The 12,797-nt window shown below is 39.5% G+C and overlaps 1 protein-coding gene across 11 annotated transcripts in view; it reads left to right on the top strand.

Annotated features, from left to right (window-relative positions):
- The window catches only part of vav2 (vav 2 guanine nucleotide exchange factor), a 157,092-nt gene that overhangs the window by 38,068 nt on the left and 106,227 nt on the right, over positions 1-12,797 (top strand). For all 11 annotated transcript variants that reach the window (XM_058050475.1, XM_058050490.1, XM_058050495.1 and 8 more), the window contains exon 3: positions 8,110-8,226. In XM_058050475.1, coding sequence (XP_057906458.1) covers positions 8,110-8,226 — 117 coding nt within the window. The remainder of the gene's footprint in view (positions 1-8,109; positions 8,227-12,797) is intronic.

Here is a 12,797-nt window from a genome sequence, read left to right on the forward strand (position 1 = left end):
CAAGAAAAAAAGGAAACCTTTCAACTTAATTATGTGTTTCCCTCGACTGCTCAACCGAACTTTTCTGGTGTGCAACTCCCGTGGAGAGTGTTTTGGGTTACTGCTGCCTTCTCACCTGCTGAGAACCTCCTACCTGGAGGCCTGGAGTGATTCACTGCCCTAGACACAATGCATTGTGTGTGTGTGTGTGTGTTTGTATGTGTGGCATTTTCCAGACATACATCAGTCTCTTTCATTGACTCTCTGATTGGCTGAGTATTCGATCATCTCAGTTACTCAGTAAAGTCTGCTGCTTCAACTCTCAAACAGACATGTGGGGCAATCCAATATACCCATGGTACGTATATAGCAGCTGTGGTTTTTGTGTCAATTTGAGGGAAAAAATTGAACTTTTTGATGCAGATGTCTCGACTGGCACTGTTTTTTTCTTCTTCTGCAGCAGTCTTTTTATATTTGGAGATCAAATCAGGCAAATTGAAGCGATTCAAGCTCAGATGAAAGGAATGCCGCGACAGGATTTGTCTTCAGATGCTCGTGGCATTGTGTTCTAATGTGTTTTAACGTAAAAAAAAATATCTAAATAAATGGAAAACAAAGGTAAATTTGACATTGCATGACTGTATATTATTGTTCTTATTATTAATATGCATTTTCTTCCCTTCATTTATACTTTTAATTATTAATGGAACTTTGATATCTGGTTGCTAACACCTTTTATGGTTTTTGTTTTGGGAAAAAAAATAGAAAGATTTAAAAATAAAAAAAATAAAAAAATAAAAATAAAAAAAATAAATAAATAGATAAATAAATAAATAAATAAAATAACAATAAATAAAAAAATATCTAGATACTTAATTTTTATATGCACAGTTCTAAAAAAAATCCATAATATACTGTAGTATGGACAGTGGTGTTCAGAGGCGTTCCCAGGCCATTTGAAAGACATAGTCTCCCCAACGTGTCCTGTGTCTTCCCCCAGGCCTTCTACCGCAGACACCTCATCTGGCTCCTCTTAATGCGGAGGAGCAGCGGTTCTACTCCTAGTTTCTCCTTGATGACAGTGTTACTCACCTTATCTCCAAGGGAGAGGCCAATCAGCCTATGGAGAAAACATGAACGCTTGTCTTGTCCTTTTGGTCACTACCCAAGGCCTGTGAGCAGTAAGGGTAGGAACGTAGATCGACCGGTAAATTGAGAGCTTTACCTTCTCCACAACGGACTGATGCAAAGTCTGTATCACTGCAGATACTGTCCAAGTCTGGCGTTTCCTCATTTCTCATAATAACATGGTGTGATTCAAATGTATCCGTATGATTTTAATTCGTTTGATAGCCCTAAATAATAATAAAAATGGAGATTACAGTTAATTAACAGAATAACCACCGTGACACCTGTATTAAATCAGGACACTGAATTGGAGAAGAAAATCGAATGACTTAATTAAAAGTTCCCATTTGGTTTCTTTCGATAATTAAATAATTATCCTGGTCGGTGCCTCATTAACGTTGAGGGATTTGTATTTGCCATGGTTTTCCTCAGGTGATGCTTATACCGTGTTATGCTGTATTTCTTTCTAATGCGTTTGTTAGCAGTGCGGCAATGTAGCAGGAATTCATAAGCAGTCATTTATATTGCAGGACTTTCTTTTCCTGGACACGCTTGCTGGCTTCCATGGCAACGTTCCTCCATTTGCATGAGCTCGCATTTACTGTGTGCATTGATAAGGTTTGGCTTGATATGAACTATATACTATGTTTACTCTTGTTGTACTCATTGCTTTACCATTGGCTGTATCCCTGAGCATCCTGGCATCTGACAGATGCAGGGAAATTGCTCCTATTTGATGACTTCTTCAAGCTATAAAAGTAGTTCCTGACAAGTTTCCTGCTTTACCAAGAGCTTCGCTCCCTTCTGTTGTTTCTCTCCGAGGTTTTTTTCTCTCGACACATCTGACACCAAAGAGCTGCAGTTTTGACAAAACAACCCACCCATTGCTACACCTCCTCAGTCTTGATCTCACACCCTTTTCTCCACATTTCCTTTCTCTCATTAGCTGTTTCTCAGGTTTTACGGGGAAGCTTTAATTTGTGTTTCCTCCAGCATGTAGGAACCTGCGGAGATAGGGACCGCCATCCCAGAGGAATGATATGTGATTTTGTGTGATGTAGCACGGTGATACGACAGAAGGGCTGTCAGGGTGTGGCGGTTATTTATTTATTTATTTTTTTCAAACTTTTCAGAGATTCTTCTCTCTTTTCGGTTTTCATCCCTGTCAACAACCTGACTTTTTTTATCAAGTTGTTTGCTCTTCCCTGATAAGTCCAAATTTGAGCTGTGACACCTTTTTAAAAACGCTGACTCCCACATCGCAGACCGAGACCACACCAGGCAGCCCAGGCTTATGTGATATTCCCATTTCCTCCTTTTTCCTCACTTAATCTCCCTTTGTTTGGATTCAGCCTTGCTTGGAAGCACGTGAAGAAGAGGCTCCAAAAAAAGAGCTCGTAATCTTAAGTGCCAGAAAAAGAACAAACACCTGTGTGCTTTTCTCATTTGCAGTTGAATTTTATTGGAAAGCGTTGTAAAACCATGAATGGGAGTTTTATAATGTGGCTAGATATCAAAAAGCGCTTGGAACTGGATTAATGGGGGAATTTAAATAGTATTGTAGCACCAATTCAATATGTAGTGTATAAAGCTGAGAGTAGTTCACTCTTTTAATGTTGTTATGTCTTGAGGCTTGGAATGGTAGGTGATTCCTATGTGTATATATCCTGTATGTATGTATATATATATATGGAGGATTTGTTTGATACTGATGACAGCTCTTTTTATTGGCTGTAATTACATTTGTTGAAAACTTAGCAAGATGTATTTGGGGAGATTATACATAAAAAAATCACTGAAATGTAGTACTAAATGTAGTACATAAATTCACCCTATACCATAGGATTCAATGTTAATGAATGGAATATTGTCATTGTTTTAGTTTAGAAAACCTTTTTATGACCTTGTAAATCAGGGGTGGGCAAATATTTTGACTCGTGGGCCACATTGAGTTAACAAAATTGACACACACACACACACTATTTGCTGATAATTTTTTTTGAATTATTCGTCAAATTTTTGTCTGTAAAAGTGTAAAAGTGCTTCCTTTTTTTAGCAGGAGCACTGTAAACATCAGACCACATCAAAATATATTTTTATGAATATGTGTGTATATATATATATTATTAAAAGTCGAAATACTTAGAAAGCAACTGGCGGGCCGGATTTGAACGCTTGGTGGGCCGCATGTGGCCCCCAGGCCGTAGTTTGCCCACCCCTGTTCTAAATTGTATTTTTTTTTAGCATTTTTGGAGTCCTCTAGACGTGAAATAACACCCTATGGGGTGGTTCCCTAAATGTTTTTTGCAGCGCCTTCCTTTTGGAGATGAAATTATAGCTGACAATTTCTGAGCCTGATGACATCATAATGCAAATTACTTGAGTGAATTTACTCCTTCTTATGGCCATTGCCACCTATACCTGTACCTATACACTGGTATTGTTCAATATAGTAGACATAATAATAGAAAATAAGCCATTTTAGACATAAATATGATAAGATAGACTCATATGTTATGCAGTGGGCAAATGTCTAATCAATGTAATGTAATGGACACCCACCCAGAGACCAGTGTTCCTGCTGTAGAATAGTACTCGCTGTTTGTTGTCAAGGAGAGACTCACGATGCACTTCAATTGCTTTATTAACAAGCAGAGAACACATGTAGGGAACATTCACGCCGGAGCTGCTGTGGGCCACTCGCTAGCACCCAGGGCCCAATTTTTGGGGCACCTGGGGCATCCAAAGAGTGAGGGCACCTGGGCTGGACTACTGTAAAAATTATATACAGTATTTCACGCCCATAATTCTAGCAGTCCACCTGGGATTTTTTTCGTTATATTTAATCTGTATTTTAGTTTGCCCATCCCAGGTATATACGTACTAGACCCTCAATTTACTCAAGGGCCACTGGAGTCTGGGTGAGACTGGGCCGCATCAGGTTCCCCCCCCCCCAAAAAACAAAAAAAACGCATTTATTAAAAACAAAAAAATAAAAAAAACTTCGCTTTGGTTCCAATTTTCTACAAGAAAAGCTCTGATAAAACATTCCACTGTTCTCAAATATCTTACTTTTTATTTTTCTACACAAAATAAGATGAAAAATAAATAAACAAATCAAGAATAAAGAAAATCAATCAATCAGTAATAAATAAATAAATATAATAATAATAATAAAACAGCAAATAATAAAAACTCCCCTACCACATATAGTTGGTGGGTAGACAATTTTTTTTTCAGATTAAAATTAACAAAGCATTATTAGAGCCCTGTAGACATGACAAAACACGACTATAGTCACATTTATACTCTTTTTTATTTACAACATATTGCGCAACTGCAGGGTCTTGAGACACATGCTAACTCGCAAACTAGAGAGCTAGCGACCTGAACGGTAGCCTTCAAGTTATTTCCTTTAAACTTAAATAGCCAAAAACTAACCACTTCCACATGGATAGGGAGGATAACTACAGTAAACCTCGGATATATCGGATTCAATTGTTCCCACTGGTTTTGTCCGATATATGCGAAATCCGTTATATGCGTATGCTGGAAAATGTCAGTTTTACGCATATATCGGATTTATATCCGGTATATGCGTAAATCGGATTTTATCCGTTATAAAAAGGCACTTCCTTGACTATGTTTCCAATGTACCTGGACGCGCAGGCAACGCTGCAAACGCTGCAAATGACGTCGTATAGCGGCCTGTCACGATTCGGCGAATCGGAGCGCCACGATGCGGCCATCCGATATATGCGAGGGAAATTTAATGGAAATGCATTGGAACGGGACTGGAGATTTTGTCCGAAATAGGCAAAATCCGTTATAAAAAATCCGATATATGCAATGAATTTTTATTGGAAATGCATTACAGAAAAATTGGTTCTTTTTTATCTGTCCGTTGTGAGCGAATTTCCGATATATCCGAGGTTTACTGTATTAACAGTTATTTAACCTTTAACATGAACATTAATGAAACGTAATAATTTTTTCTGGGTACATGATACCATACAGCATCCATATCAAACTTGCGCGGGCCGCACTAACATTAAACTTTCATATCAAGGCGGGGGCCTCAAACTAGTGTCTTGCAGGCCACATTTGGCCCGCGGGCCGTGTGTTTGAGACCCCTGTACTAGACTATACTTCATTTTCTTCAAAGTTGGCAGGTTGTTAGTGTCTGTATTCATGATGGTAGCACTGGTGCCAGCAATTTATACAGTGGTTTGTACAGTTTGTACAATATAGAAATACTACAGTTTCTCAATATTACTTCAAATCAGAGCGGGTGTGAAAAAATGTCAGGCCCTGGGGAGGCATCATAAAATATTCCCGTTACAAATATTACTTCAGTCTTTTATCTGTGTAAGGACAAAAACAGCCAGGACTAGACTACAGCGATTTGCATTGGTGGCAGTTTAATACATTTTGTTGCTGTGATGCATTCACAACAATGACAAATATCTCTGCCTAAACCTGAAAGTGTTGGTGGCTGCAGAAAGGTAATTCCTGATGGATTGTGCTGAGCGCAGCTTTAGCCTAAGGAGATGACCACAGCCTATTTATTCCCAGATGCACTCTCACGCTACATACTCTACCAGGCATATTTTTTTCCACCAAGATCATAGTAATTCTGCCTAGTGCTTTGCTGCTGTCTTATCTCTAAACATTTATTAGAATGTCAGACACATCCTTCTCCCCCTCCTCTCTCTCTCTCCTTCTTTCTGGTCTCAAAACCACTCCAGCAAATGTTACCCTTTCATAGCTAGACTAGGAAAATAACCTTTGTTTTTTTTTTTTTTTTACACCCGCTGCACGTGAAGATTCACAGACACGATAACCTTCGCCACTGAGCTGCAAATGTCACTTTGGTAGCCAACCAATCACATTTCTTTTCAGCAAGTCAGGGCGGTTCTATCGTGGTGTCCTCACCCATGACATCGGGACTGAGCAGATGTGCACACTTGAATGAAAATGAGTCAGCAAGGCTCTCAGGTGTGGCCAGATGAGGCCCGCTGAAATACCGCAAATGATGATCATATGAGATGAAAGCAGCTCTTTCGCTGTTAAGTAACTGAAGGGGGGTGAGGGGGGTACGCTTGACTTGATAATTTTTTGCCGTTCAAACAATGAAAGCTAATTAGTGCGGCAGGCTGATGAAGGATGTCTCACTTGGTCAACCGGAGCAATGGGAAGCACAATGTCTCATTAAGGTGCAGTCAGGTTGAAATGCATTTTGCTACACTTGGAGAAGGTTAATGCTCTGGAAACGCCCTCGAACATGAACACCTACGAGTGCTGCGGTTACGACCTGAAATGCATGCAGGCGTTAGCCCAGCTTGAAGTGTGATGGCCAAAGCTGGGACCTTTTTACTTGTTTAATGAATGCATCAATTGGACGGATGGTTTTACAGCTTCAAGCAGAACATCCAATAAATAATGGTGTTTTTTGTTATTTTTATAAGCTTTATCGGCCAACATCATTGCAACATCTATTAAGGTACTAGCTCTTGTGTCCTTTGCAATGGAAAGGTGTGCTCCACAGGTATCATAATAATTTGGTCTTCCCACCGGACTGCAATGTATTTGTGGCAAGCAACTTGATACCATCGTTATCTTTTTTACACCACTGCATCCATTTTCTAGCCTCGCTAGTACAGCGGGAGTATGCTGGAGCCAATCGCAGCTGACTTTGGGCGAGAGGTGTGGTATACCCCTGGACGGGTCACCAGCAAATTAGATTAGATTAGATTAGATTAGATTCAACTTTATTGTTATTGCTCATGTCACTTGTACAGGGCAACAAAATGCAGTTAGCATCCAACCAGAAGTGCAATTTTTATAAGTACATTAGTATGGACAGATCTATGTAAATAAAACTATACAGGCTATGACTATAATACAGTGAGGCAGGGCCATGCAATTGGACCCACCTGTGAATGATTTTAGGTCGGGGGGGGGCGGCGTCTCCCAAAGTGCAAAATAAGACATTCATTTTGCACCCACTTTTATTGAGCTTATCAAGCTTACAATTATTTTTTTTTAAATTGCCTCCGAAATACATGCATATAATCTTTTTAAACGTAAATAAATGCACTGAATTATATGAGCAAAATGTATTTTAGAGCACATAACCAAAAGAAGGAATGCCAACTAAAACAAATCAATAATGTAGAATAATACTTTATATTTGCATATTTCCAGGAAGGCAATGCCTATCAAAAATAAATATTGTATTTAAAAAAAGCACTCAAAATGGGTCTGCAGGGAAATACTGATACAAATACTCATGAAAAGGAAAGTTTTGACGGCATCCGCTGTATGGAGTTGTAATGACAAGCCACATTCCCTTATGTGGTGGTCAAGATTTATTAATGGCGGGACGGCACAAATAAATGACTGTATGGGAAGCACTGTAATTCATTCCTGATTATAGTAGTATGACAACAGTGTCTTTATTATTGTGATTATTTTCTCTGCTGAGATTGCATATTAGCTTCTTGAATTACAGCTAGGCAGATGCTTGCTTTGTTATGCTATTACATATTTGACCTCACTGGTGTGAGGTCAAGTTTTTTTTGTAAGAGCTGGACATCCAGAGCTTTACCATTCTATATTGAAAAAAATATACATGTGTAATGTCAGATTTATGACCTTCGGCCTTTTGATTTTGTGCATGAGGCCAGTGTCTTTGCCCAGCAAGCAAAGCACCCTGAGGCATGTCTGTGCTGGTGGGCTTGTCTGATGTCAGAAGACGGGCGCCACTCTAACTTTCTTATCTTGATCTGAGAGACAGCCCATCGGCCTCAGGGGCAATCCGTCAGCTCACCTTGTGGTGGCAAACAAATCATACAATCAGACCAAAAAAGATCAGCATCAGTAAGGATATTGGAAATTTCATGTCGTTAAATGCAACTGTATGACTGGAATTGTGGAGTATTGTTGGATCTTAATAAATTCACTGTCGCTGACATTTTGCATCACTGTCCTGTCTTGTAGTTCCTGTGTTTGAAGAACATCCGGACATTCCTCAAGGTATGCCATGACAAGTTTGGCCTGCGGAACAGTGAGCTGTTTGACCCTTTTGACCTCTTCGATGTCAGAGACTTTGGCAAGGTGAGTAAATTGAGCTCCGCTTTTAATCCTCTGCATTCCCAGACTCTTGTGGTGAGTCCGTCATCGGCTAAACATTTCTCTGCCTTCGGGCTACGTTCTAAGCACAATGGGTTCTTAGCAACATGGCACTGGTTATGTCAGTCATAATATCATTCAGGTGCTATGACCTATTATTGACCTGTCTTGAAATTGAAATCGGGGTATGGCTCATTGAGATACATGATCAAATCACAGCATGATTTCTTACTCACTCTATGATTCAGTGGGTTTGTAAACCTTTGGTGATGGTCAGGGCAGCTTTTTGGACAGTTGATAGGTGCCATGATGACATTGGACATTGAAAATGTGTGGTTCTCAAATGGTGCTGATCATTTCAACGACTTGGCTAATCCTAAACTGGATTTAAAAAATAATATGAACAAAAAGAAAAAGGAGACAAGGAGACTTACCAGGTTGTAGATAAACCTCAAGACAATGTTTGATTTTAATACTATTCACTGCAAGCTTATTGACTCTCAAACAGCCGTCAGAATCAATCACATAGGCCCTCTATATGTCATTTTGGAAATTGCTTTTGTATGGTATTGGTGGTAGCGGGCTTGTCTCCACTATGGATTTCCCATTAAGGCCAAACATTGCATTATAATATATCGAACTGAGTAGATCCTTACTAATGTGACATACATTTAAATTCAGGAATGGTGTTGACAGAAAGATAAGAGAAGGCTATTTCTACTTAAAGAGTCCCTTTAGTCCATCTTCCATGGATCAATGTTCTCCTTTTAGTGTGTCCGCAGCATGAATATGTCTTAACTTAAAAGTTGGATAATATAGTGAAGGAAAGGATTGTGGGGTAACACGGGAAACAGCTTTATACAGCTTCCTTTATAACCATTCACGAGACCCTGTCCACCTATTAAAACCAAAATCCATGGAGGCTGCCACGGGCCCCGGAGTTTGTTTCCCCCTATCCTCTGATCATCACCTTGCGCTCTAATGATGCCTTTTCCTGGATCGCAATGAAACTTCAAATATCATTGCCATTTCCAAACCTCCCTTACTCCCTTAGATTGAGAATGAATTGTATGTGTATCCTGCACATACTCATCCTCAAAGGCCTCATTAGATTTTTTACTTTAACCGCCCCCAATATAAGGAGTGGCGGATGACGCCGACAGTTGTTGTCAGGAGTTTACATACACTCATCGATTCAGATTCCAATATTAATTAAAAAAAATTAAAAAAAAACTGATATATTGCGTACTACATGCTTTTGATGGCTCAAAGTCACATCCCAGGTGTGATTCTCATGTTGTGTGTCCGTTTCCGTTCCTCTGGTTTCCGGTTTGGGGCCTGCAGCCACTTTCTAATTAGCTCATGCTACTTAAACCCGAGCATACTGCAGAATGGCATCGGAGTATTTACTTACCAAAAATCCAATTTATTATGACATCCAGTGACTTCTGACCACAGCTATACTTCATGAACTACCTTCTTATAGTAGCAGAAACTCTATGGTGCAATGCACATCTCACCTTTCCTCCTCTTTCTGCATCCTCACCCATCCCCCATCATTACAAATTCATTATGACATCATTAAACCAATGAAATGCAGCGTATTACAGTAGACCCCAGAGAACATTTTTATTTAAACACCCACTTTCATCTGAACCCAGCCGCCTCATTTCCGTTCTCCCAACCTATTTTAATTAGCCACCGAAGGAACATTGCTGTCATTTAAATGAACACGGCAATCAGTTTATTTGGCTGTTGCCATGATTAGCATAATTAGCCTGCACCTGTTAGTCATCTATCAACAGTTTGGTAATTTTCCATCTGTAACTGGAGAGCGGTGAAGGAAGGAAAGTTTCTGTCAGATTTGCTCCCTTCATTAGGGAGTTCTACATTTGAAATGTAGACGCCATTATTTGTATCACTTACTGGCTCAGTTGCACAGTGTTAATATTATTAACATATTAAAGCATTGTTTGATATCAGGATTTGGGAATCTATTTGAATACTTGGACACCACAGCTAATGTGAAAAAATAAATCAAATCAGTTTTACCATACAGCTCAAAACAGAAGGGAACCACAATTTAATTTGAATCCACTTCCCGTGTTTGCTTTCCGGTGCACTTTGCTCATTTGTCTCTTCTTCATGACTGTCCACCACTTCCCACTCATCAACCTCTCAGCCACTCTGAGTGGGATTGGGTTGTGATAAGACAAACTAGTGGCCAGTGAGTTGCCACTGTGTCAGAATAGAGTTATTGCCATTGGTCGGAGATCTTTGATTACTCTTTCTGAAGCAGTGAATTGTTTCCACAGTCAACTTTGCCTCTTTCATTTCCTTCTTGTTCTCTGCATTCTCCGAATGCTGCTTACCTCAGTAGTTTTTTACCTCAGTGCAAAGCCCTCAAAGTTTCAATTCCATAACAGCAAACATGTCAGATCGACTTGTTCAATTGGAAAATCCTGACATTATGGGCAGTACTTTTACACTACTGAATTAGATGGTCGCAGTGCACATTCGGGTAGATCACTGCTACCATTGACCACAATGCAAGCTGGACCTTATTTGGGTGAATAGTCAAATTATTTCTTCCAAGACCCATGGGCCAGTTTTCTACGAAGTGGAAATTGATTTTGCAGAAAAGGGAAAACCTGCTAACCAATTCACTAACCAATCAACACACCAACACCTCTGATGCTTTCATTTTCTAATGCTTCTTCCTTTTGGACATGTGGAACAGAGAATCGTACCGTGTGATGTAATCATGACCATTACTATTTGCAAATACACTCGCCATTTTGAGTTTAAACAAAGTGAGTAAACATAATTGGTCCAACAAATTAGGGTCCTGCAACACAAAGCCTTAAAAGTTCCATGAATCTTGCTTCTTGCTTTTAAATACTTATTTCAGAGAAAGTTTGGGGTCGGGCGAATGGAAAGGTGCCAAGGTAAATCAGACTAGTTCCTGCAGTGGAAAAAGGGCGGTGAAATGATACTTGCATACCCTTCCCCAAGAGGTAATGCAGAATTACTGTATATTCATATCCATTACTACTACCACTGCCAACACAACATCACCTCTTATGTATCCAAGCTTACACCCAGGACTTACCGCAGATAGACTAAGTCATCATTACTCTAAAAACACACTCCTACCTCCACAGACGCTTTAGTGTCTGCTTACTCTACCCTCTTACCTCACTCTCTGTCCATCATCCCCTCCGCCCCCATCAACTGCAAGTTTCTCCACAAAGCTTCCGAGACATGCTCAATAATTCATTCCAAATGCCACAGTACTGATGATAATTCATTTGATATGAATTATAAATGGGAACTTCCTCTCCCTCCTGTGCTTAGACTCCCCTTTCCCGATCATCCATGACCTCATTATTCCTGCTGCTTGTTACTGCGATTCCTGCAGACACAGGTGGTTGCTAAGCTTTCGTTTGTTGTCTGAGGTACGGTCATTAAATGCTGTTTTCTTGGCATGGATTGTAAGATGGTCTAGCCACAAGGGTGTTCACGCGTACATTGTAATAGAGATGACATGATTGTGTGATACCACAGATGGCAACAAGTCGTAGTGGACCTAGATATTTTTCATTGTTTGCGTGATGGATGAGGCCAACGTTTGTGCTCTACATGGCCTGTTTATGCACCATTTAAACGAAATCTCAGTGCCATCTGGATCCCCTCCAGCTGTTCCTTACTCACCTGTTTCATATGACTTTTATTTTTTTTATTCATAATTCAATTTCAAAGATCTGGGATGACCCCAGTCTGCAATGATTTGTTGTTATTATCTTTAACCATTGTGCAATTTCCTCTAAATAAAAAAATACATTTGAGAGGATGAAATCAGGCGATATTGATACATATTTGAATATAAAAAATAATACATTACCAATATAGTTGTTGATTAACCATTGATTAATTGATTAATTGTTGCAGCTGTCTATATTTACGGAATTTCTAAATAGGGAATCAGCCAATGGCCATGCAGACGCCACCTCTGTATTTGTTTGCATTTAATAGTGTTTCTCGCCTTCTTTATGAACACGTTGGCAATTGCAACTTTCTTTGGCCTAGTAGTTGACGAGCTGGTAACATGCATTATTGTACCATAACCAAGACAGTGTATGAAAAAAGAGGCAATATTTTGGGAAAAAATGTTCATCAAAAACTGGTGCACTCGAAAACCATGGTTCGACTGCATATAGTACATCCATAGATACAGTAAATGCAAACTCAATGATTTTTTTGATCCCCTTCAAAACAATCACACAGGCTCAACCCGCATGTTTCATACAGTAATACATGTGCACACATTTCACTGTAGATGTATATACTCACGCTGCTATGTAATGCTCTCAAAGTGTAAAATGATCCCAGTTATTCACATTTTTACACTAAGCTATGGCTCAACATCCTTTATGGATCATATAGCTGAAAACTATTTGTCACACAATGTTGAGACGAGATCCGAAGACTAAGCTGCTTTTCAAAAAAACATGATTAAATCATGAGCTACCAAATGGCTGTGTGTCACGTCAAAG

The sequence above is a fragment of the Doryrhamphus excisus genome, chromosome 2, assembly GCF_030265055.1.
Source record: "Doryrhamphus excisus isolate RoL2022-K1 chromosome 2, RoL_Dexc_1.0, whole genome shotgun sequence".
Taxonomy (NCBI): Eukaryota; Metazoa; Chordata; class Actinopteri; order Syngnathiformes; family Syngnathidae; genus Doryrhamphus; species Doryrhamphus excisus.